The sequence below is a fragment of the Simochromis diagramma genome, unplaced genomic scaffold, assembly GCF_900408965.1.
Source record: "Simochromis diagramma unplaced genomic scaffold, fSimDia1.1 OVJJ01000802.1, whole genome shotgun sequence".
Classification (NCBI taxonomy): domain Eukaryota; kingdom Metazoa; phylum Chordata; class Actinopteri; order Cichliformes; family Cichlidae; genus Simochromis; species Simochromis diagramma.
The window spans coordinates 10,921,435-10,949,172 of NW_024387492.1; the positions used below are offsets into that span (position 1 = coordinate 10,921,435).

At 40.9% G+C, this 27,738-nt stretch overlaps 1 protein-coding gene across 7 annotated transcripts in view; it reads right to left on the minus strand.

Annotated features, from left to right (window-relative positions):
- Positions 1-27,738, minus strand: part of stxbp5a (syntaxin binding protein 5a (tomosyn)) — a 98,226-nt gene that overhangs the window by 63,135 nt on the left and 7,353 nt on the right. For all 7 annotated transcript variants that reach the window (XM_040017129.1, XM_040017125.1, XM_040017122.1 and 4 more), the window contains one exon: positions 767-848. In XM_040017129.1, coding sequence (XP_039873063.1) covers positions 767-848 — 82 coding nt within the window. The remainder of the gene's footprint in view (positions 1-766; positions 849-27,738) is intronic.

Here is a 27,738-nt window from a genome sequence, read left to right on the forward strand (position 1 = left end):
TGACAACTCTGAGAGAAAAAACCCCTCATAATTTCTAACTTCTTTAGCTTATTCTTTAAAAAATAGCTAGGATAGCACAGTTAGTCAGGCATAAATAGTATTTTTTTTAATCAAAGAACCGTTGACATATCTCAGCATGCTGTGCAGTGATTTGAGAAAAACTGGACAACAACAAGAAAAGTGCCGTAAAATTTTGAACCATCGTGCAAAATATGATCTCAAACACACTGTCAATGCAGTAAAAGTGTACCTTTATAGAAAAGACATCAGAGACCAGACATCAACATTGTTGAAGCACTGTACAATGATTTTAACCGAGCTACTTTTGCACAGTATTGTAGCTTAAAATTATATAAGAGGTTTTCTGGTGCAGAATAATGTTTGGGTAAGTTGTGCTGTGACTGTGTTATTAAAAGGAACAATCCAAAAAACAGTTAAACTGCCACAAGATGTAAAACAACTTCATGTTATATTGTTTTTTAAATCAATTCAGCACAATAAACTTTCAACGCATCAGTATAGTTCAAACACAAGCAGCCATATTGTTCTAAACTGGAAAAAGCTCAATATTACCTGATAAGATCAATGACGAAACAAAGAAGGTTGGAGAAAATCGTGACATGGCTGTTGATTGCTAAATTTCAAGACTAAACAGCAGTTGTTTTAAATAGCAAAATCAGCCTAGTAGCTGCAATCAGTCATCAAGCGTATGTTAGAAGTAACCACAAGTAAAAATGGGAGTCATTTCTCTGTTTTTGTAACCTACCTCATTGATGAGAAACTGTAGCTGGATGACAGCCGCTCCACTCTCATGCTGACAGTAACACTCCACACCAGGACGCCCGAACCTGAAAGGCTCTCAGTCAAGGAACGTACAGTTCCAGCAAAGAGATCATCAAAGCAATAGCGCATGTTTCTGTTTGTGCAGAGAAAGCCGGTGTGTTCTGTGTCTGCATGAGAGAAGAAAAAAAAATGGCAAAAAAGAACAAGTGCCTCAGCATTTGAAAGCTCGAGGGTCACGACACCTGATTTAAATGTCATGACATGTGTTCCTGGGTAATTGTTAGGAAGGAAAACGAAACATCCACAGTGACGTAAATTTTATGGTCTGGTAACAGAGATTCAGCCCATTCCTCCCCTCCAACAAAACTCTTTAAAGTGCAAGACTTCCTCCTTACACACATTTCATTTAAAATATTAGCTCATTATGTACCCTACAGATAAAAATCACAGGGATCAGTTTCACTAAGGAGCATTTAATTTTAACCGTACGCTCTCAGTATGTATGCACTGCAAATGTAACTCAGGAAACAGTAAGCCACTTACAGTAGATGACTGCAGTTCTGTAGAAATAGCAATAAATATACAGAATCAACACAAAACAGAGCTACAGTAAGGAACAGACACAGACAGATTGACAGCGAGAAAATGGAAATGTGGGGTCATGAATTCAAGTATAGAGAATATGAATCAGCAGAGAGGAGGTGGATATTATGTGACCAGCTGAGCAAATAAGAGCAGGAAGAAAAAAAAAAAGAAGAAGAAGAGAAAGGGCACATTTGGATATACTGTACACTGACAATTCTAACAACAGATGCAGAGAGAGAAAATAGACACAACGATGGAAGTTTTTTCCTTTCTTTAAAAAAAATAAATAAATAAAAGGGGGGGAAAGGAAGGAAAGAGCACAAGTCTAGCAAAGAATAGCAAGTTTCCTTTCTCGAGGAGAGTGAGTGGGTGAGCTTACTGATTATTTTTATTCTTCCCATGAGTATCAGCAATAAGGCAGGGGGTGTCAATTTTCATATGGGGGCACATGAAGACACCGCACTCTGGGGATGACACTATCGCTCATTTGCGCTCATTAATATGCGAGGGGAGGGGGTTGCGTGTTTTGGCATGTGGCCAGCTACAGTAAATTTCCTGAAGAGCTCGATATTTCTCTTGAATCTACATAGACACAAGAAGCAGGATGATTCAAAGGCAGAGAGAGAAATGTTGGTTCAACAGTGGTAGCGGCAGCAACAACAAACAAGAAGAAGCTTATCTCACCTGAATGCAAACACCAATAATCAAGTCCCACTCAACACAGTGCGCCATGTGCCATAAGCCCTAAACATGGGTATATTTTATCAAAGTATTTTACAGGTGATCATAACACCTACGAAGCCTTCAACGCAGCTAGCATTCACCCAGCTATGTTAGGCTTTTCGTTTCCTCCACATTTATTCTTCTTTTGGCCTCAATACACAGGAAGGTATATATAAATACACGCACTACAGTATATATTTATCTGAACTCTATTCGTATTTTTGGTCATTTAGTCCTTTGTATTTAGTCATCTGTAGCTATGTTGACAACAAGGTGTTGTCTGATAGCATGGACAAGGCTATGCCTAAACCAGCTCGAGTCAGTATGTTTTATATTGATCTTATTATTATGTGTAAATCACAAGGTTCGCTCATAGCAAAGAATCCACAGAGAACTGTTGCATCATTAACCATGGAGCTCTCATTAGGCAGCAGCAGGTAGCCAGTTTTAGCTTTTAGCAACTCAATAACCGGATATTTTCATCAAGAGCTGGTTGAATCTGTATGGGACTGTGTGAATGAATTTCCACTCATTTGAATCCCTGTTTTACCCTGAACAGGATTATGTCTAAGGTAATGAAAGCCCTAGGACCCCTTGACAGTTTTTCTAAATATTCTAATTTAATTCAGCATTTATTTTGGTTGCTCATGTTGAATGGTTTTGCACACTGTCCTTCTATGGACCCAGTGACACCTCTTTTTCAATAATGTTTTTGTTGTAAAGCACTTTGTGATATTTATCTTGGACGGTGCTACAGAAAGAAAAAATATTGGGGCAAAGTCTCAACAAATACCTGACAGGGAATTTACCTGGTAAAACAGGTTGTTATAGAACAGAGTTTTAATTGCTGAAAGGGGGTTTTGTTTGGTTTAATCCAAATCCAGTTGTAACCTCAATGTCTGTACTGAATAATTTTACTTTTACATGTAGAATTTCTTTTATACCTGGTGTTGTTACTCAACATAATCTGTAATTTAAAAACTGCATTCTTCTTCTTGAGTTTGCCAAATTGGTTTCATATGAAAAAATGACATACCAGCAGGTAGCTCTCTGTTTCTTAAGGAGTAGCAAAGTGACTGAAGACTACACACACGTAAGCTAACCTATTTATTTAGAAATACAATGTGATACAATGTTTACAATGTGGTTTATCATTTGCAGTGTTGGGAGCAACACATTCCATTTAATCACATTACATTTCTCAGTGATGCAGCAGCATACCACGCCACAGTGATTACATTACATTTACAATTATGCTATCACTTGCGTTACAAAGGTTCAAACAAACAATTTTTTTCTTCTTTTTGTGCAATTGTGCTACAATCGGCTGATTTCACAAAATAGTGGGGCAATCTACCGCTTTTCAGAAGTGGACACATGTGCACTGGGTTTATTTTTATTGCACAAAAAGACAAGACCACAATGGCACAAACTGCCCCCAAGCCAGAAATAACTACATTGCACTGCTAGCACAACGTTAGCTCTTTGTAAGCGTCTGCACAAAAAGCCATAAGCTAGCCAAGAACCCAAAATGATGTTAAAGCTGAGTGCCAACCCCAGCCCAGGACCTAGAGCCTGAACTTCAACAGGTAGTAAAGGCAGTGATGAGCAGTCAGGCTTGTAGCACTGTAGCGTCCATTTTGACATTTACATGTTTTTACAGTAAAATGCTGTGAAATGGCATGTTGCATAAAACTTTTGTGGTTTTATGGAGAAATGTGGTGCATGTCTACCACTGTGATGGCATTTGTGTGTGGTTACAAAAATGTTCATGAGAAATTTTTAAAAACCACAGACAGAGGACATAAAGAAGAAGTTTAGTGACTGCAAAACTCCTCAGACAGTATTGAGTTTGGGGCTAGTTACAAATGAAGAAATAAAAAAGAGAATACTGAATATAACAGAGGGCCAGAGAGCTCATCAGCATGCACCAAACCTTTTACACCCAGTGGATGAGAATCTCAGTGCTCTCTCCACTTGACCTAGTGTGCCTTCTTTCCTCTAGCATACCGCTACTAGCTAACCTGTCACAGGGTAATGTAAGCCAAATGTGCAAGTAAGGGGGGAGAGAATGATTATAAATATATAAATGTTGTGTTCATATTACATAAGTGTTTTTTTCATTACACATCACCCAACTTTCTTTGGAACTGAGGCAGTACTTTGCACGGCTAATGTAGCTAATGTCACCATTAGTTTTGATCGTGTGTACAGAGTTTAGTCCAACTTGTTTTAAAGGGACAATAATTTAGAAATTGTGCCTCAACTTTGAGAATTTCGATACGAATACGATTGCGTTGTATGGCACAGCAGCTGCAGTCTCTCTACTTCTGGGTCTGATTCTGACCTAGAACATTCAAAAATACAATAAATAGTACAGTCTACAATAAACAGCACAGTTGAAATAAAAGGGGCTTATACTATGAAGTAGTGCAGGAATTTATATATCTACAACAGTGATAAAAACCAAGAAAAGTAAAAAGGAAGTTAGTTAAAAGTAGTAAAAGTAAGACTGAAGACTGACATTGTGGAAGACAGAAGTGCAAATTGCATTAATAAATATTAGATCAGAGCAGACTAGGCTTAGAAAAGGCTTGACAGGACAAGGGCAAAGACAGAATATTTCAGACAGAGAAAAAAAGATGTGCCGCTCAGTTTTTTTTATATTTAAGCATGTAAAACAATTCTAGCAGACCTCTAAAATAAAAAAAGAAAATGATATTATTGGCCTGTAAATGATAACAAGGATTTTTTGTTTCAACAAAACTCAAAGTAAACGGAAGTACAATTGTTCTTAACCATCAGGTCACAAAGTGGAGCTAAATCAGCCTGCATGACATCACCTTATGAAATCACTCTGTTTTTTGTTTTTTTCAGAGGGGGGGGGGTTTAAAGAACCATTTTTGGATAATTAGTGCGAAAGTGGCCCTTGTACACATTTTGTCTTTCATCTCTTTGCAGAAAGCTGCCGAGCAGACAAGCAGAAGGGCCGGCTTGCTGTTAGTTAAGATGGTTTGGACCCAGCGACAGTGCAGACCATCTAAGTCAAAGTGGCTTAATTGAAAACTCTGAATGTTGCCTGGCAACCAAATCTTCCTCTCTGTAAAAGAGAGGAAAGGATTTAAGGTTGTGCTTTTTAAACTGCTCTTATTGCTTTCTCTCTGAAGGAAGGCAGCCATCCCACATGTACAATATCATGAAGCGAACACACACACACAAACACACACACACACGCACATCACACACAGCCTGGGGATGTGATCAGGAAAACATCCTGCCGCAAAATATGTTGAAAACACTGGCTTTTTAAAAACTGTTTCATTGAGTGTCGCTCACTTTTGCTTATACCCTCAACAAGAGGGTATGACCAAAAGAAACTGGCCATAGACTGAATTTCCTCATGTGTAGTTCAGTTTGAGTTTACCTCTGCTCTGTGTTTCTCAATTGGCATGCACCAATTCCCTCGGCATCCAATCAAGAGTAACCAAAACTGTCAAAAGTGCCCTGGTTTCCTCTTTTTATGTGTTATATTGTTGTTGTTGTTGTGTCTCTTCAGGCAAATAGAGGAACTGCAGGACAAAAATCAACATTTTCTTTTTACCATTTGCTGACATTTTAAAGAACTAATGATTAATTAAGGAACAACAAGAGTCAATAAATCACTAAACAGGCCAACAAGCAATTCATTAAACAAAAGCAGCTATATAAAAATGTTTTGTACGGGTTATTATTGAATGCCCTTTCTGCTGATCTCAATATCTGATTAAATCTTTATCCAGTAAAAGAAAGCTTCTACTTGTGTTTTTGTAAACCTCTGGCACCGAGTAAATGTTTTCTTATGCTTTGTCAAAACGACTTTCCTATAAAAATACAAATTCCCTCTGGCAGTGTGTTTGTGCTGCAATTTCATGGCAGGGTGGGAAAAAAACAACAACACAGTTTTCAATTCCTGTGGATTGTTTTCACATCACTGACTTTTAACGTGTTATAACAACACTGACCGAATATTTTAGCAGATGAAGAATGAGGAAGACAAATTAGAGACAAAGACAAAGTTTCTATAATGACCATGCTTTTCTGTATCGCTTGATGTACAACCACGATTCCAAAAAAGTGCAAACACTGTAAAAAGAAAATAAAAGCAACAGAACATAGAAAACGCATCAAGTGCTTGAGCTGATGTGAAGATGGCACAGGTTCACCAATTGGGGGAAAGAACTGAATCTACAAAATGTGAAACGATTTCTGAACAATGTTCCTCAACATAAAATTGCAAAGACTTTGAATATGACTGTGCCTTCCACAAATGCAGGTTAACATTTATCATCCAAAGAAGAAACCATATGTGAACATGATTTAGAAATAGTGGCATCTTCTGCTGGCTGAAGCTCATTAACATGGACTAGCCCAGGACTGTTGAGCAGCTAGAGTCCTGTATCAGACAGCGAGGGAGCAACGTTACCGTCCCAAAAGTCCAGCAGCTGATCTCCACAATCCCTGCCCGTTTATGGACTGTTGTTAAAAGAAAAGCTACACAGTGGTAAATACAGCCTGTGTTGCCGTCGTCAAGTTTAAAATGAGCTAATATTTTTCATTAAATAGTAAAATGTCACCGTTTAAACATTTAATTTGCTTTCTATGTTCTATTGTAAATAAACTTGGTTGTATGAGATTTACAAATGGTAACATTCTGCGTTTATTTACATTTTGCACAATGTTCAAACTTTTTATAAACTGGGTTAGTACACAGAATAAAGCGAATGTATTTTACCTCTAATATTTTCTCAGAGGAAAGCATTTTAGTTACTCACAGTCCAGTACTGGTTGCATTACTGAAAACAGAATAAGAATATTACATAATCACAATGATATTCACCACTTTGCAAATAAAAAGTCCGGGACAAGTCAGTTGTATTTTTTTCATTAAACAAACATGCTTCAAGCTGTCTCAGCTCGATGCACATGGGACAGGCTCAGTAGGAGCCGTGTCGCAGTTGTCGACAAGAGCGGTCCTCATTCATTTTTACTCGAGCGAGCTCTATCTCAGTTTACGTCCCACCCACTGCACCGACTCTAAAAGTGGACCTCAGGCAGCGATAGCAGCGAGACAAGTCAGGAAGACAGAGAGCAAAAGCAGAAAGTGGGTCAGCGTCCCGTCTTGTCAGGCCTAATGAAAGTTTCCTGAGCTATTCTCGAAGTCTAAGATGACTGACAATTCGCTTTTTTATTGCTCTTCTTATATTTATCTTTGTCAAAGCCACAGGCAATTTTTCTGACAAATAAAGGTGAGTTAGTGGGAATTAAGGAGGACTGGCTGTGGGAAACAGACTATGGTATGGAGCTCAGCTTATCTTGATAAGTGGAACTGAACAGGGATGAGCCTGTGTGTCATACAAGACAGTAATCTTTGTTAGCCTTTCTGCTCACATCAAACATGAACTCACTGTGCATGGTATGTTTTTGAGGGGAATAGCAAGCCATATCAAGGGGGTGCAGCTTCTGACGAGAACAGAATAAAGAGGGTGGACAAAGAGAGAGCGAGAGACTATAACATGAATCGGAGTGATGCAAAATAATGAAAAGGCACGATAAAGAAATGAATTTGCAAAACGTGAAATATTAAGAAAAGTGACCATATCAGAGGAGTATACAGTGAAAGCGAAAGATGAAAAAAAAAAATAGGCGATTAATGGAGGATACAGAGGAAAAGGAATGAGGGAGAGGCAGTGAAAGAAAGCACCAGAAAGAGCAAGCCTGGGAGCACTGAGTTGCTGTGACGTTGGGCCTGAAGTGACGTCAAAGCTAGCCACTCGTACATCACCCTGCCAAAGAAGAGGCGGGGCCACGGGGCACAGCACTGCTCTGCACTGGACCCAGTGACAGGGATGAGGTGATGGAAGTTGGGAGGCAGAAAATGCAAGGAACAGGATGAAGGCGAAGCGAAAACAGTGGGGGAAAAAAATGAAAGACAAACAGAAATAAAAGAATAAGAAGGATAGATGCAGGGGAAATAATACCATAGCAACAGCAAACCAAAGAAACAAACTGAAACAGACAAAAATGTTGCAGAGAAACCCGCCCCGCAGACAAAGGACTCGGCTGCCTCTCCTCACATCATTGGCTCTCATTTAAAGGCAAAATCCTACTGATCGTACATAACGTCGCAGCAGACCTTCACCTCAGTCTGCTAGATCCCGTGTCACTTATCTCTTGCCCTTCCTCTGGCTGCCCACTGTTGTTAACATCCAATTTAAAAGCTGCTAAAGGAAGCTGTATCTCCTTTTTCTCCATCATGAACAAGCCCTGCGCTGCTATTACCAGACACCTTTGTTAAGTCAACCCATATTGCTTCATGCTGATTTGGCACATCTACAGATATCCTCATGCATTTTTGATAAAGATTATGATTGCATTTAATGGGCACTAAATGCATTTCGATGTATGAGTTAATCAATTAATTCTTTTGGCATATTCTAGAGTCCACAGTATATCTTGCAGGGTTAACACATTTTCATGTGCCTCTATAGCACTGTAACACATTCTGTGTGCTCACAAGGACCCTGCTTTATAGTGTTGACATGGTTTTATTAATTTAGGTTTAAAAAAAAAAAAACATGCAATGGGTAGAGAGAGCAGGGCTGGATTTTATTTATTTGCGGAGCAGCACAATGCTCAGTAGAACTTAATAGCATCTCAGCTGTAGAGCACACTGCAAGCTACAGCAAGTTTCTGGGCACAGGTCTTCACACTGAGCTTTAGAGGTAGAATATTTTAGTACCAAAGAGCCCCCAATGACTTATTTGTGTTCATTTGTTTTCCTTCCGCCTTCCTCTGACACGGCAATCAGGCACAGGACACACCAGTGACAGAGAGAGTGCAAAGATGCTCCGGAAATCACTCTTTTTCACGACTTTCAGTGTCATGCGTGCAAAACAGACCCACAAGTCGCGTCTTATAGTTATACCGAAACACAGGCAAAAAGCACAAATGCAAAAATCGTGTGCAAGCAGCATGCATATAAAAAAAAAAAAAAAAACAATATGCAGAGTTGAGAAAACCGGTGATTTATTTGTTTAACACGCTCCTTGTATAAATAATCCCCCCCTGACACATTTGATTTATTATGTAGTCAAACAATTAAACTGTGTTGAGCCACAGTATTTTCCGCTGCCTCAGCTCCCACACACACGTGCATATATATAACATCCCCTATGTCTATCTAGATGACATTCCTGTCAATGGCTATTTGCTGAAGAGCACAGCAACATGGCAGTAATCGCCCTCCAGGTTAAAAAAAGAGGCCCGTTTTAGGAATTTAAAGATAGGTAGCTTATTAGGAGCAGTAAGCTGCAGAATGAGTGGTGCACTGGCAGGTCCATTGTGTTTAGAAAAATCATAATTTACCAAGAGTTGCAAAACAATGGGCAAAGAAGAATTACCAGCATTCCAGAAAAGATCACTTTTGACTTCTTCTTTTTTTTTAGGACTTGTGTATTGTGTGTTGCACTGAATTAATCTGGCCACCATGCTACTATGCTCATGTGAGCCTTTGGTCTCCTTGAGTGACTTATGAATGCAATGCAATGATGCAGAGGCAAAAATGTTTGTGGCCAATTGTACCAGAATCTCTGTTCCGTTAAGAAATATTAGTCTGGGTCTGAGCCAGTAGGCGATGCAGCCACAGTTATGATTCACAGTAAAAATGCTGTAGGGATAATAGGGATTGTTGGGCTCTGGAGTATGGCCAGTTCTGCCCAGTATTAGGGTGTTAATAACCAAGAGTCTCATCTATACCAAGACAAGTCAGCGGTTAGCTACTGTGCATCCACTCAAGAGAAGCAAGAGAAAGAGAGTGAAGAAGAGGAGAAGGAATGAAATTAATCCACCGGCTGTAGAGATTGAAGGTGGGAAAGCGTAAGGGAGGGTGGGAGCGGAGAATCGGCAAGGCCAGAAAGGAAGCAGAGAGCGAAGGGGGTAAACTATGAGAGAATAAACGTCGAGTCAGCGGAACAGCTTGTGGCCGATTGCTGCTGCAAGAACATGCAAAGCAAAAGGGAGAAAACGAGAGATGTGAATGAAGGAGGAAGAGGTGAGATCGAAAGAGACAGGAGAGGAGAAGGGAAATAAAAGAGTGCGACAGAAGAAAGAGGTAAGTGGATGAACAGGAATAGAAATACAGGGATATTTAGTTGTATGACAAGATCAGCTTTTCCTATTCCCTGAGCATTTTGGAAAGAAAGGAAAGATTTTTTAGGTATGCTACTGCAACCGCCAAAAAGTCTAAAAGTCTCATTTAGATGACTCTGACAGCCTGCAGCTTAACAGAAGTCATGAGTTCTGCTGTTGTGATTGCAATGCAAAGCCAGTTAAAGGATTACGCTCCAACAGTCAATGGAGCTCAACACAACAGGGAGTGTGTGTGGATATTGGCACTGATTCCTTCTGATTTGGAGCCCCTTAGTGCTAAATTGATTACATTTAACTAGATCTGGTTTTTAATTTGATTCATTTACATTTTTGGTGTTTTCAGTTATGCCACACAAAGTGAGATAAAGCAGTTTTACTATGCATGAACTGTCAGAACCAGATGTTTCTGAATATTCGCTTTAAGGACAAATACGCCAGAAACTGAAGGGCTGAGGACTCGTCCACCTGCAATGTCTGTGCTGCCTATATTCTGTATAACGGTGGGGTTTAAAATGTAATAATAATGCCAGCGAGTAACATCAGAATAGAAAGAGTCATATTTTCAGTGTATTTCATAGCAATCAGACAATCCCACATAGTAGATTATCCTAATTTTCCATATGATCGGATTTCACAGGAAATCCAATCGCATCATAAAGTAAATAACACCACTGTATAACCTTTTCAGCGCAACATGAACCGTGTGATTAGTTGTAACAACATCAAAATGCATTTTTAAGGTCACAGACGTTTGTAATCAGAAAACAGGATGGCGGACTGACATCCCGAAAGAACCATCAAAGTCGTCAAGCAAGCACCTTCACAGCTAATGTCATGTGACCACGTGGGGAGCTTGATCATTCGTGATCATAGCCCAAAGGATGGTCCCATCTTTCGGCCAGATTGCGCACCGCTAGCAACAAGCAGTGGACAAGAAAAATTAAGTTTAGTGTACAATTTAAATCAGATGGAGATCACCAAGAATTCATAGGCCTCCTATGAGATCCCTCCCTGAGCCTGGTTCTGCCGGAGGTTTCTTCCTGTTAAAAGGGAGTTTTTCCTTCCCACTGTCGCCAAATTGCTTGCTCATAGGGGGTCATACGATTGTTGTTTTTTTCCTCTGTATCTATTATTGTACGATCTACTGTGCAATATAAAGCGCCTTGGGGTGACTGCTGTTGTGATTTGGCGCTATATAAATAAAATTGAATTGAATTGAATATGAGATGTATTATTTACTATATGACATTTTGGAACTTATGATAACCACACTGTAATGCCTCGATTTCCAAGAAAAGGACATTTTGCATATTCCACATCATTTAGCTCTAAATGAACCATTTACAAATATTCAGTGGGTACACAAGGCTAGCATTTGATGCAAATACATGTTCACTCAAAAAGGTGCTGAGACTGAAAAGATTTGTATCTTTAAAATAAAAATTGTAATAATTAAAAATGTATTGTTTTTGTGTAGACCTAAAGAAATGCAGCCAGATTGCTGTGCAGAATAAAGAGGTTCCTGCAAAAAGAACCTTTTAGATTCTTGTCCAGTTCTGGTTCACGTTCTGTAAAATGTTTAAGAGAGATCATTGGCTTTGGCGGAGGATTGTGCTCTTCAGATGCCCTTCTTATTTCATATGTGACAAGAGAAATATTTGATAAAAATTAAAAATGAATCACACAACCCCCTTATCTCCAAAGGGATACTTGCAATTCCTTTGCACGCAGAGCTTATTTCTATTTCTTCTGCCACACATTCGGTATACCGTGGTCAATGAATTGCACAAAATGAGCATCATCAATATGAAAACTGTGTTCAATTCATAAGCTCATATCAGATAGGCCACCCAATTGGGTATTGAATTCAGGAAGGGCTGTGGAGAAGAGGAGGAATAAAAAATCTCCTTAACATCTGGGCAATTTTACCCAGTAAACATAAGGTTTCACAATAAAACACGACTGTTATTGAATATAGTGAATGAAGACAGTGAGGAGGCATCTAAAAGGCAGATCCAGTTGAAATGCTTAAAGTGTGTGAATAAGATACACGTGTAATAATTTTCTCTCTGTCACACAACTGAGAGATTGAAGACTGGGGAAAAAAGACAGAGGGGAAATAAAAGTGGCTTTTAAAGACAAAACCTCGAGTGGAGATTGAGAAAGGCACCGGGGAGAATTATTTAAGGAAAAAACATGGCTGGAACGTATAAAGATAGAAAGAAAGGAGAAAGAGAGGGAAAGGGAGAAGAGGAGGAAGACACAAACATCTGCAGGACTAACTCAGTGACTGGTTTTTCCTGCTGTCTATGAATAATGGATGTGGCGAAAAGGAGCCAGTATATGCATTTAGATAGCCTCATGTATTATCCTTTCAGAGTAGTTGGGAAGAAAATGTTTTATTAGAATTTAAATCAATGCCAAATTAACCTTAAACACATTCACGTGGCAACATCGGGATACAAGTTTCAACAGCAATAAAATGCACCTGGAGACCTCGTTTATTCTGCTCTGAACGGGACTGCGTGGAGGGGAAAGTGTGCTGTGCTGTTTTCTGCTGTATTAACTCGAATAAAAACTAGCCACTAATTTCAAGCCAGGTTTGGGTGTGGGTGGTTGTCACGAACAAATACAGATAAGCTAAGGAAGAAATATAATATATAATGCAAGCCCTTTTACAAAATCCAGTATTTCTGTCCACTGAAATTTTTAAAAAATGCTTAAGTTTCTTACTTCCACCCAATGTTTTTTCTTAGCTGCTTTTCGAGCTATGGTATGTGAAGTTCCTTGGACGTTTCAAAACTAATGTGTTCAAAGATGGTGCTTAGTTTGCAACTAATCACAGATAGCTAGGAGACACTGGAGAGCTTAGTACTCGAGAGTTAAGGTGAGAGGCAAGACAGCTTGTCGCAGTGAGAGTCTCACATCCACAACTACAGTTAATTTAGATTTTTGTGTAACAACCACATTTTTGGACTGTGGGAAGAAATCACTGCAACTGCACCAACCACAGCACGCCCCTGCAATAACCTTACAGGGCAAATGATGCCTCTGATATCATCCTGCTTCAAATAAAGGTCTGTTACATGCTGCGGTTGAGGCATGCACTCCCCCCGGCACTGATATCAAGCAAATCTTTCAAAGGTAGGATCATGGGAGATTAGTAAAGATTGGCCACTAATGTGTTTCTGTGTGCCAACCGATGCAGAGCCAGATTGTGCTCTCAAGGTCATGGACCTGTGAGCTGCAAGTAAAGCAAAAATCGCTGTATTGCTAGACACGCAGCAGTATCTGATTGATAATATATACACATGCACACCTCAGCAATTATATATGTAAAGAATTGATCATTAAAAAGAAAACTATGAAGAAGAAATGATGTTATCATCATCGGTTTGATGACTGAAATGACGAGAATGGAATCCATAGATTTACTCGGGCTGATGAATCGAGGTATTCATACCACACTCCCTGCTGGCAATAATTCTGTTGTGTCTGGTTTAGGACTAATTAGGCATCGTTGGTACACTGTATGGTTGTCAGTTTGCCCGTAGCACAGCGGAGAAGGGCATCTTGCCAAGTGTCACGCAGCATATAAAATATTAATCTGAGTGCTGTCCTTTGCTCTTTGATTAATGCGAGACAGAAGGCCAAGCATTCGCAGCACTTAACCGGAGACTACCGGTGAACTTGCACGCATGCACGCATACACTGAGGCAGCAGGGTGCCACAGCCGGTAATGAAGGTGTCCTTCAACTTGAGGACAAAGGTTTAAGGTTTCCGATGTGAGCAGCCACCTGCCCTGCTGAAGTATCGTTGAGCAAAAAGCTGAATTCTTCACTTCTCTGCGGTACTATTCAGCAAAGACCTGCCCCCCCCACAAAGACAAAGACATGCAAAGGAGGTGAAATGGTGATTGTAGTTTGGATCTAGGTGTGAACGTGAGTACGATTGTCTATCTCTGTGTTAGCCCTGGCAATCTGACCAAGCGTCCCCTGCTTCTCGCCCTGTTTCAGCTAGGACACCGCTTAAGGAGACTGCTGTTGTGATCTCAGAAAGGCAACCCACTCTCTCTCTGGGTGTCCATGCTGCCTCGGTAGTGCCGGGGATGTGCTGGTTTTGTTTCCGGATCTTCTGGTGGTGCATTCTTTTTAACCATTTGTTATTTACTTCATTTCTGATTAGTCATTCAAGGCATTTTCTAAGGAAACAAAATGTATTTCCAAGGTTACTCCACCACATTTGGTATAGCAACTAATATAATAGAGAGGTTCACTGGTATCATGATGAGTTCTGGGCACCTTTATCAATGTCAATAAGATCAACTATATTTGTATAAAATTTTAAAAAATCAATAAAGTTTCAATTTAAGCTTTGATTCACACTGCTAGCTGACCAAAACAGCCTAAACGCTTTGAAATCCCTGACCAGGCAAAGCTGTTATAAAATGCACTGATGGATGGATGAGTGTACATTTTAATACCTGTAAGTGCAGCTGTGGATTAATTCAGGAGATGCATTCAATTGGATTAAGCAATTCGGGGCACCGAAAAGGAAGATATTCTCACTGAATGACCGGATTAAAAAGAGAAGAATGCATATTCACACAGGCAAATGCGCCATGCACTTAATTAAACAGCAGCGCTTTGATGACTCACATGTCCATCTGTGCAATATAAAAATATGTGCCTCCGACTGCAGCACAAACACTACAGTACATGTTTGTATGCCATCTCCTTCATGCAGCGCAGTTATAGTCTCCCTGAGCTTCTTCCAGGGATTATAACAGGCAGGTTAGGAGGGAAAAAAACAGAGAGAGTCAGGCGAACACAGTCACATCACACAGCACATACAGGCTTTCAGGGATGGATTTGAAGTGAGTGCATGGTACAACAAAGACAGCTGCATAAGTCGACAGAATCGTTGCTGTTTATGAATGTGCGCGTGTCGGTGGGTGTTTATAGACATGTGCCGCACTTTGTGGAGGGCGCCCAGGCCGTGACATTTCCCGTTTCGCCACTGAGTTTTGGGCAAAGTGTATACAGCGTGGGAAAGACAGGAAAAAGAGCAACAGAGTGAGAGCACAAAAAAAGAAAGCACGTCTTCCTCGCTCTGCTGCTAATCCCCTCTGTCGCCTCTCCGCCCCTCTTGCTCGTACCATTGCTGTCATTTTTATCTCTATCGCCTTTCCGTCTGATGTGTCTTTCAACTTACTCCCCCCCTCTCTGCTATTCCAATACTCCTCCAAGTTGCCCATAGCCCAACTAAAACATGCATTTGCACACACACAAGCTGTGATGTGTAGTGTTTTGAAACTAGGACAATGGATGTCTGTGTGAATGTGTAATGCATGCGTGTCTGTTTGCACATATTTTACCAGAGCGTCTGTCTCTCTGTCATGCAGTTTTTCAAATTCGAACTCCCAAGTATGACTGTAGATACATCGACCAGACAAAGCATGTTAAAAATAAATAAAACAACCTTTTATGAAGTCTAGTATAATCCGTTATTTGAACAGATTTTTGTTCTTCGGGTTCCTCATCTTACTATTTATGTTTGAAACTAAATTAATCTCAAGTAGGTGCTTTTTTAGACTTTGAGTCAAGATTGGGTTTCAACACACACACACACACACACACACACACGTTGCATTGTATACAATAGGCATCGGTACAAAATACTGCAAGTGCAAGAATACTACCACCATCGCCTGCTTGTGGTTTCTCCCTGCATTTAGTAACATCTTTATAAAGCCAAACGCTGCTGTTTGGATCAAGGTCAAATAACTGACTCAGCTAGTCAAGGATTCCCTGCTTATTCACCTTGAAAAGCTCTTTGGTTGCTTTATTACAAGTTTTTTTGAGCTGTTCCTTTTGTTTCTCCATTATACTGACAGGTTTACACTCAATCTTATATTCTTCGGGTTTTGGTGATTCTTAGTTTTTAAGGATCATTTGTGTCTAGCTTCTTTGTATATTAACATGGCCGTAGGTTTCTATTGGCATTTATTATACTCTATTTGTAGTTAGTTTATATTCTAGTTAATCTTTTAGGTGAAATGTAGTTATTGTTTGTGGTCCCTGTCTGTCTACACTCTCTGTGCCTTGTCTCTGTGGTTGTCTGGTTTTCCTGTTGTGTAAAGTGAGTCTTGTTCTCTTTTAGTAACGTCTCTGCGTTTACTTCTTCCCTGCGTCAGGTTTGTATGTCTTAAGTCTAGGTCTCCGTCTCACCGTTTCCTGTTTTACTTTGATAGTCCCTTGTCTTACGTGTGTTATGTTCAGTTTTGCTTCCCTAGGTTCAGTAATTGGATTCAGCTATTAGGAACAAAGTTACCCTTTATGTTTATGTTTAGTCATGTCTGAACAGTGCAGATTTAATACTAAGCTGGAGTAAATCTTCATTATTCAGAATAGCTGGTGGAAAATATAAGACACAAGGGGAAAAAATGGTGGTTTGAATGTTTGTGAGAAAATTAATGTACAGACAAATATAAAGTCAAACTAAATATATGAGTCGAGGCATCATCGTACGTCTAAGTAGTGTTTGACTGTGATTTCAGCACAGTCCAGGTGTGGTACCGGCATTTCATGAAACAAGATCTCATGTCTCATTTTGTGTGTATTCTAACGGTTCTAGCGAACATTAAAATAAAATGATTAAAAAAAAATGGGAAATTCTTTGTAAAATATCCGGTTGCAGGTTGTTTGTTTCCACTTTTATTTTGGATCGTCATTTTAAAGGCTTGCCAAATCCTCAAATTAATTTTGGAAGAAGCGCAGGCATGATGAAAGCATTATTGGAGAGACCTCTGGGAATCTGAGCCCAATAGAGCTTATTCAAAAATGATTCAGGGACTCTGTCTGAAGCCCAGAGCTGCTGCATCACATTAGTCCCACTGTTAGCTGGTACACAAGCAGAAATGCAGACACTCATATACTAACTCACACATGCTATATGCTGATAGACCCTTACACACACACACACTGAACCAGCAGTTCTCCTTATAATGGCAGTAAAGACACCTCATGCATGCAGAATGCACCAGCTGTACACACACCCATGAACTCTCATAAAGGACAGGCATTTACATACATTAAATGCATATACTTAAAGAGCACAGTCTAATACAATGGCCTCAGCCATTAAAAATGCATAATACTGCAGCAACAGTTTCTAAAAATGACCACCTGGGCAAGCTGCTGCGACAAGGATCAGCCTGAGAGTGAGATGAAACCTAACAATACTCTTCTTTAAAGGATTCAGTTTTGTTTGCATTTAAACCGGTGATGCAACCGTCAGTAAAGTAGTTAACTGCATTCATTATCTGTCTGGATGCTAATATTTTGAGGTCTGCCGCAAAGGTTAATGCACTCACCATTGTTACCCCCCGCCTCATCGTGTTATTGGCAATCATCAACGCCCACTTTTAATGTGAAAGCAAAAGCACTGCCAAGCGCCAGACAGGAGGAGAAATAAGGCCAATAGACCCCAGTCGAGACTTAATGGGGGCCTAGCGGCGTGGCTTACTGAGACCTCTCCTACCGCTTGTTCATCGCTCACACCTGCTGGTCGCCTGAGAGACGGAGGGGGCTTCTGGCTTATCAAACAAATTAGCTGCTTCATCACAGGGATGAAAGTGGCGATACACAAGCTGTGAAGCTGTCCTTTTCTTTCACGGGCAGTCCTTGCTCGAATACAGTCAAACAGAGAAACGATGCTCTGTTTGACGGAGGCCGGCGGATCTACAGTGCACTGTGTGGTGAGTAAGAAGCGATGGGTCTCCCAGCCCTCTAGGGGTCTGACACTTCAACCTGCTGTCACAGCAGACAAATGGCCAAAGTGCGGTGGCTTCTGCTTGGACAGAGGTCTGATTACAGTTAGATCAGAAGCCAATTTTTTGCCCTTCCAATCTCTGCAAACCCCACCCACACAGCACCACAGTTCTGAGTCACAGAGCTGAATGGCTGCAACCACTATGGCTAGCGTCCATATGCATACACTCCTACAGTACACTTTATCTCCCTCTAATTTCTCATCCTCCTCTTCACTTTTCTAAACTTAGATGCAACTTCGTCAGTCTGCAGTGAGATCATCCCTCTGCTCTTCCTGTTGATTGTCATCTTGTCTCCTATAGCTGTAGGGCTTGCAGCCTGCTTGTGCTGCAATGAATGACAATCCAAGGACACATCTGCAACACTTTTAGGTATTTATGTCTTGACAGCTTTGCGTCATGTTGATGTTATCCCAGAAGTCTCCATGCTTGTGAATAACAAAAAGAATCCCAGTATACGTCCCCTCATATGGAGTCTGCCAACTCCCAGCTGGATGATGCTACAGCAGACAGACACATAGACATATAGCTCTTTGTCTCTGGACAAACACGTCTAGAATTTTGTCCTTATTTTCCCCCGTCAGCCCTCCTCCACATACATCCCCTCGGGTCCTGAGATGTGCATCTCAACATCCTTGCCCAACCACCCCCACCATTTCCACATTTTATAGGACAATATCTTCCACGCTGTGCACATATCAGACAAAAGTGCAGCCCGATGGCCAGTCACGTGCCACAGAGAGACAAACATCTTGGTCGTTAGCATACTCTTATGGACTTAAATATAGGCCTGTCACACTTAGCAACAGGCTGAGAGCTGAGTGGGGAGGGGGGCCTGTGCACATGCCAGCCATGTGGCAGAGCATTAAAGCCTGAGTCATCGCGTCATGTGACATGCGTGTCTTGCCTGCAGGCACTCGGCAGGACTGCATACTAAAGAGCAGCCTAGAGAAGCAACAGGGGGATAAATACCATTGCAGCTACCAGCGGAGGAAGGCGAACGTCGGGATTTGCGGAGCTCTTATTGACAGACAAAGACTGTGCCAAGTCCAGGCTCGCAGTCTCAGTCGGCTAAAGTTTAGGACATTGGCTTTACTCAAGCCAACTCCATTACAAAATGCCATTTATTTAGGCTGGTAGCAGTGAGGCTTAAGTCACTGATCGGACATTTAGAGCCTTTTCTCTCGAGCTGGGGAAAATTTCAAACATTTGTTTGCAATGTCACTGTCAGCATAAGGAAGAGACACAGAAGCCATCCAGTGCTCTCAGTCGAGGGAGGTGAAATAAATCAATGTCCCAGTGCATGAATCTGCGATCAAACTAAGTTTGGCCAGTTCGTATGGAATAGATTATAATGTAAATGTAGGGCAAGCACAGAAAAATAAAACACAGAGCTCACTTCAGCAGGGCATGGGGACCGACAATAATATCTTCCTCCCAAATAAGAAAGCTAGACTCAGGGCTAAAAGGTGGATTTAAATTCAGGGTGGGGCTTTTGAAATGTTAGCAACAGCAATGACAGGCACTCCAAGCACTGTGAAAGGCCTATACCAGTCAAATGACCTAAAAGTGAGAGGCCACATATATCACAGCCTCCTACACTCAACTGCAATTTCCACTGTTGCAAAAGCAGCCGTAGAAATCAGAAAGATTTGAAATTCATATTGTTTAAATTGAGAGTAAATAGGATTTGTTTGTCTACTTGGATGCTTTCAGACAGACTGAAGACCTTGGTGACACATTACTGAAGTCAGCGGCAACAGCAAGCTGTAAGAGTGCACTTTCTGCTTTTATAAATGTACATGGTTATGTTTTAACTTTTCCATCGCTGCCCCCTTTGTGACCATGGAAACCACAGAAGCTGCAGGACAATACAGGGACTCATTTTGCAGATGGGCTAATGAAGCCTTTTTCTCATATAAAAGTAAAACATTTGAGGGTTTTGTTTTTTTTTATTTCTTTCCTTTTTTCCCCTTTTTTTGTAGATGCTATTACACTCTGTCCTATCAGGAGATATTAACAACATTAAGTCTTACCAAAGCAAAGCATTTTGTACATGATTCAACAAAAAAAGGAAGCAAAATACAACCTGTTTGTTTGTTCTAACATCATCTTTCCCCAGACACTGCCCACCAGCTACACTTTATTTTATGTCAAATACTTTCTCTTTGACAAATAATGCACAGTGACAGCCATACAAGTGCTGCTATTTTGTTATTGTGGCACAGCTGCCCCTAGCGTGTTTCTTTACTAAGTTTCTAACATGTTACATATACACAAAACATACAATTCTAATTTATGTGTGTAAGGCCAGTGCAGGAGCAGAGCTCTTAAAAAAAAGAACATCTGAGAGGTCGTTCCAGCGTGGTGAGAAATTTTTCTGTTGGACATAGCCATGAGCAGCTTCAGATGACTGTGCAAAGTATTATCTTAAGGTAAGTGTCATACACACTTTGTTCAGCTGGTGTACACTGCTTAACACTGACTGTGCAACGCGGAGCATGTGCTACAAGTAGGACCAGATTTATCCTGCTCGAAGGTTTTTGCGGCAGTTAAACGACAAATATCTTAGTTGCAGTTAGTTATATCTTCCATAATATGCTTATGAGCAACATAACCCACATGTCCACACTGGCAGTCTAGGTTTGTTAGCTAGAGCTGACAGAGACGCTAATATTCTACAGTTGGAGCTGATTTAGTTGACTATGTAGAAATTAGCCTTTAGCAAAGAAGATAAAAAGCATGACATAGAAGACTCAGACTCAAATTGCATAATCGTACGTCTTGGACCTAAGCTGTGAAGCAATAAAACTATAGGAAACTTTGTGTGTCTGTCACAACAGATGGTTCATTTGTGTGAACGTTAAGGCCTTGCTGAGGTTAACTACACATAAATATAGAAAAGGCAAGGCAAGGACACCTACCTACTGTATGCATGCAGCTCCGTCTCTGTCTACAAGAGTCTTTATCACACACATACACCCACATCTCAGCGCATAAAAACGCAGTGACAGGCAATTCCTCAAGTTCTGGCACCTTGGGAACCTTTCTGTCTTTCCTCCTTTGCACACTCGCAAAAGGTTCAAATCTGGTTTTAGCCCTCAGGTTTTGGCTGATTTGCAGCTTTACATGTTTTATGTATTCATGCTTACAGAATCATCAGCCGGCCTCACATTATCTGCAAGTGCCCTTTTGATATCAGGATTTATTTTTAGTCAGTGACTCGAGCTGCCCATTCTCTGAGGCAGCAAGGCAACCTCAAACCATAACTTTCCCAACACCATGATTTGCACTTAAAAACTGCCTTCAGTCCATGCCAAACATTTCTACCGTTTATGTCGCCAATTCTGTATCCATCTTTGACGTGTCACTCCAAAACACTTTAATCCAAAAGACCTGATTAATCATTTTCATTGGCAAACTGTAGTTTTGTTCTTTCTGGACAACAAAAACTCTTCTTGCCACGCTTCCCATTCAGATCAAATGTGTGATATTTCCTGATTTTTTGAACAACAACAGTTGCAAGAGTTACTTTAAGATCCTCTGACTACATGTTGGGTTGTTTTAGACTTCTTTTAAAGCAAGTGACGTGCTATTAGAATGACTTTGCTGGAACAGTCGGTCCTGGACACATCGGTAGTGATTTGAAATCTATACCACTTGTTTGAGTGATTTTCCTTACAGGGGAACGATTACTCTCAAGTCATTTGGAAACCTTTTCAAAAATCTTTTCACTGGCTCACAGCCATCCAGAAGCCTTTTTGTCAGGGCCTTGGAGAGCTCTTGAGGACGTGAGGGTAAAAGAAAGCAAAGCAAAGTGATAAATGTAGCTATGTATTACAAAATGTCATTATGTTTAGTTTACCTGTAGGCTGTATTTTAAAGATCAATTTTTTTTAAACGTGTGAAAAACACTGGTAATTTTCATGTAATTTAATTAGATTTACATAATAAAACATCATTAACTAACAATCTATCTGTTTCTGGAGCTTGGCATAATGGCCTTTTTACATCTTGCTTTTAATTAATTGGTCATAACCGTTGTGTTGGGGAAACAAAGCACATGTGGCGAACATTAACATGCGCGTCACCTCTCGCAAGATAAGCTCCTGGATGTCTGGGTAAAGCGATTGGAAGAGGAGAGTGTTCCGAAGCCAAATCATAAGGAAACATATGAAACATTAATGCGGAGGCAGCAGCGGCCCTTGAGACAGAGTGGAAGACTGCCTACAGTGGTTGAGCAGAAATAATTGGATGCAGAGAATAAGTAGCAAAATCAGGAGCTTAGATAAAATAAAATACATTTTAAAAGCACAATGCATAACAGAAGAAAATGTAGAAAAGAGTGAGACAAATACTTCACAGTCATTTCAGAGTCGTGGCCCTACGGAGACCCGGAGGTCACGTCAAAGGCAGGGGGAAAAGCAAGATGACAAAATCTTTGTGCTTCACAGCGTTCTGTAAGCCAGTCCCCCTACAAGCACCACAGGGACTGTGCCAACCTGACAGCATAAGTTTGACTCACCCCCACCACAGTTCCACACATTAACAACAATGTCAAGCAAAACCACCGAGTCTCAACCGCTCACGTCATATTGAAACAAGCACCTGAACAAACACTCGGGTTTTTTTTGCTTATTTTTAGCTCATCAAATGAAGCGTTTTTATCCACTGGAGGAGAAGCCTTTAATTCAGTCCAGTCATTTTGACAGCAAAGCATGTGCGGGACAGTTATGCAGTTACGATTTCTTGCACAAGCTGCTTCTTGCTTTGTGTTATCAGTTCTTTACCGTAGAGAGCAGGCCACAAAGCCATGCTCAGGACACATGTTCACCCTCCCAGACGTGAGGATAAACATGTGTTTACAGACCAGAACAATCCCCTGGCACACACTGTGTGTACTGACGGTAATCGAAGGACAGCGCATTCTCATTCAACCTCAAAAATGCCTTTAAATGAATCCCATACTGCGTGTTCTCTGTTGACGTCATGTATGATTTGTTAGATGACAGTGATATTTCAGCGAGACGCCGGATTTCCAGCATGTATGATGAAGTGATATTTATATCCCTTGACAGGGGAGCGCTATCAGCACGCGCCAAAACCTTCTCTTGGAAAGTTGCAAACAACAGCTTGTACTTAACCTACCAAATAATCGGCTATTTATAGGCAAAGGGCAATCTGGAGCTTTTTTTTTTTTTAGCTTTGAAAGGAAAGAAACGAACGGTTTACATGATTTCTGAAGCACCAGCATTTAGTCCTTGGGGAGTCAACCAAACTGCTACGATAATGAAAGCGACAGACTCACAAATGAAATCAATAGGAAGCATAGGGTTACCACAAGTATCATCACTTAATCGGAAGCCATTCACAATGACACCAAACAATCTATTAGAGTGTGCAGGGTATTTACTTTTAATGCTTGACTCTTGACGACAAGGGACCTGCTGTTGTACAGCAACCGGCCAGTGGTCAAAGCTTTTGGTTGCAAGGATGCCGTTACATTAAGAGAAGAATATTGACCAGGACTTACACGAGTGCAAATCAATACAATAGGAACATGATCCTCACAAGTGGCCCAGCCAATGCTGAAAATGCAGCTGTGCGAAATAGATCCTGCCGTAAATCACAACATTCTGACAGAGCTGCGCGCTCTGACTGTCACTCACTCGCTAGGCCGAACAGCACAGCGGCGAGTATGTTATCAAGAGTGGCGTGGTTAAAATGGAGCTCACGTCTCAGATCAAAGATTATCAGTATGTTACAAAATGGGTGATATTTTCACAGTTTTGGCCACTGCTTTGGTTATAATAGAACTACACTCACTGAGAATATTGCTAAGACATGGGATGAAAGCAACAATGAAGTTAAATGAAGCGATAAATGAGCAGCAAATTGATTAGACAGCTAAAAAGGGAAAGTGTGAGGGCCTGAAATGCCTTTCTTAATATCTCACTGAACATGAAAACTGTAACTGTTGGTAAATACTGACATGCTTCCACGCCCTTAAAATTCCTACATACATCTCTAATTTATACAGCAACTCATATGGACTGGTACATATATAGTTCTTTTCTACTCCAACAGTCCATCGACTGAGCACTCAAAGCACTTTTTAGGAAACCCCATATTCGTCCATCCTCAATTAGATGTCTGTGAAGGTTCTCAGTCATTCAGGTCATCGTAGTCTAAGGAGCTTGGAAAGAAAAGCGTCTTTAAGTTGCTTGAAGACGTTTCGCCTCTCATCCAAGAAGCTTCTTCAGTTCTAAAGTCAAATGGTGGGGAGTCCCAGATTTAAGCCCTGTGGGAGGGACCAAACAGCCACTTCATAAACGCACGGCACAACATAGAAGAGCCACCTCCACGGGACAAGACTCGGCTGTCCATCTGCATCTAAAGGACAAAGGTCACTCTTTTGAGGATACCAGTGTTCACATTTCGGACAGATAAGACAGATGGTTTGAAAGAGGAGTGAAAGAGTCCATCTATGTCCACTGTGAACGGCCATCTTTGCACAGAGGCGGTGGCTTACGACACCAACTGTCTGCCATCTATAATCCAGTTTTTGGTTTCCCTTCCCAGACGCCTTAACACCCACTCACATCCTGGGCCATTGACCTCAGGAAATCACATGATAGGGTGGGGCTAGGTTTAACAATGAGCTCACCCGAAACCTCGGCTGATTGTGACCTACACCCGTTTTCACACCTTGGCTCGTGTGATTAGGTAGAGGATCAATAGGGGATCCATTGTACCTCTTGGGGGGACACTCCCACAGGGCTTAAATCTGGGACACCATTTGACCTTAGAACTGAAGAAGCTTCTCGGATGAGAGGTGAAACATCTTCAAGCAACTTAAAGAAGTCCAGACGCTTTTCTTTCCAAGCTCCTTAGACCACATCAATTAGAGTTTTGCAGGCAGGATTAAAAATGTCAATCCAAACTTCCTACTGTGTTTGCTCCACTGTCCTGGAAAATGTTAGCTAACCTTATAACTAAGGTTCCTTCAGGCTAACATAGGGATTTGCTTAGTACCACTAAGATCACCTTAGTATGACTTTCTACCCATGTTAAAGTGGTCAGAGAGAAAATCAATCTTTTCATGGTTACTTACAGTTAATAATTACAGCTAACACAGACAGTGTAGCTTCAGCTGTCCACAAGCAGTCAGAATAAAGCCGGTCAACATCCAGTACAATAGGTACACTCTCCCAGTGCGTGTGTTCAAATATAAACCTATTTATTCTCTCCAGCCCACATGACACTGTATTTACATTGAGCCACTCAAGCGTTGTCTCCCGTCTGTTGGGAATAATTAGTGCACAGGTTGGTGACCTCTCAGGCATTGCTACTCTGCATCAAACAGTCAGTACATGTGCATTACTTATAGCTTGGTTTCTTTTCATGCAGTGTACAGACAAAAGAATGAAAAAGTGCACATGCATTAACAACCAGCAGATGTAAAATGTGCCTTTGGTCAAAAGCTTCTAGACAGCACTTATTAAGCAGTCCTTCAAGTTCCCACCTTAAATGTGATGAGTCATGGTAAGTAGGAAGGCCTGTGTGTCTGGATGAACTTTACTTTTACATGTGCACTTTTCCATTAGTTAACTGGTCAAACGGTTTAAACCATCAAAGCCACATGCCTCCCTTTAATGCGCAGACATACACACACTCAACATCCCTGACAAGGCAGGAGTCAACAGAGCAGAGAGACAAGGAGCAAGAGGAGTAAGAGCTGGAGATAAATGTACACTAAATTATTGAGGAGAAGCAACATGGCAGCACAACTTTAATCACCCTAAACCCGGATCCCATTTGGTGCCTGTCAAGGCTAAAGGACTTAAGCAGAACACGCTGTCAGGATATTGGACAGGGGGAAGCAGCAAAAACACTGTTGCGGTACTGATGCAGCAAAATTTGTTTTCCATTTCTAAGAACCGATAGAACAGAGGACGCTGAGTGCTTTGGGAGGGCATGAAAGATTCAAACCTGGTACATAAGGGGTCTTTGATTAACAGCACTTCAATACAGCACACAGCCACAAACACATGCCCTCTTTGTTCCGGTAATAGTGTAAAGTTGATGTGCACAGAACTGACATGAAAGCCACATCTTGGAAGTTCCCTTGTGACCTTACCATGGGCTAAACTTTCAAGACTTTTTTAATTTTTTTTTGGACTATATCACACGGTTATATCGACTGGCAGTTTTAAGACTTAATTTCAACAGATTTTCTCTTCTTTCTCTCTCCCAGTCCTTGTTCTACTTGTGTGAAAAGTAAAATGAGGTCCACTGGGATGAGATACTAATCCCTCTTTATATTCTGTGATACCAAACCACAATCCTTCATCCCCCATATGCTACTGCCAGCTCTCCAGCTAGCCACTGAGTAGGAAACAAACTATACATTTGTAAATTTAGTAACCTTTCCACCAGAGCAGATTATATGAAATGTGAAGAAATACGTAAGAAATACGTACACCAATATATAAAATATGCATTTCCCTTCTACACTCAGTTGCTTGCAATTAAGAACCTAAATCACACCACAAAAAAAGCAAAGAAAAGAAAGTTTTAACAAAACAGATAAAAGACCAAACAACCGAATAAATGCTCTATGACCTGAAAACAAGCTTTAGCTTTCCCTCCATCTCTAAAGATAGTGCAGCTATGCAGAGAAAAGTAGCCAGAGGATCACTGTAATTATTTGTTAAAGTCGAACTGTACTATGAAAGCAATAATAATAATAACCCAGAACTTATATCACTGGAATCCTCCAAGAGAGTCTCACATATATTGAAATACACGGAAATATTAATAACGTTTCATCGCGAGTTTAATCAAAATAAGAACTTCCCTCGCATACATATGATGAAGCGCTGTAGAGATTGTGAGCTACAACTGAACACTTCCTTTGGTGCATATTATACCAATTAAATTCACGCTTGTATTGCTAAGTAAAAACAATCTGTGTCATTAAGATCACGTCTCAGCAAGATTTTCAAGTGACTGTGGGCAAACGTTGAAGGGTAGCACACTCACTCATTGAATCAGAATCTGCATGCGTGCATGCATGCACGCGCCGTTTCTGCATCCACCAGCGTCTGCTCGCATATACAAATGTTTGCCCTTTTGTGCACGTCACACATTATTTGAATCCGCATCCATTAACATCTGTACAACTCATCTATCATCGTGCGTGTGCATATGTGCAGAGGCACAACTGCATGTTACCTCAGCCACCTCCGGACAGCTATTCTGAAGTAATAATTCTGGGGATGAGTGCACGCGCTGCTGTGTGTGTGCCTGTGTGCCTCCATTTGGACGTGTGAGGCCTATGATGTCCTGCGTTTGTCGATGAGATAATCTGGCGGAGCATGGACTGACAATTTGATCTATTGATCTGCGTCTTGCTGGCTCACAGGGAGTCTCTGAGTTATAGCGCTGCCATTTCTCCTGGCCACCATTAGTAAAGAGCGATCTCTCTGGGGAGGTGATGCTGCCACAGTGTTAAACACATTTGCTGCAGACCACCCAGAAATTGAAATACGTACAGATGACTCTGGTTCCAGTGTTATCACATTCCAAAACTGTAAATGTTTTCTGTCAGCCGGACACTCAGTTTC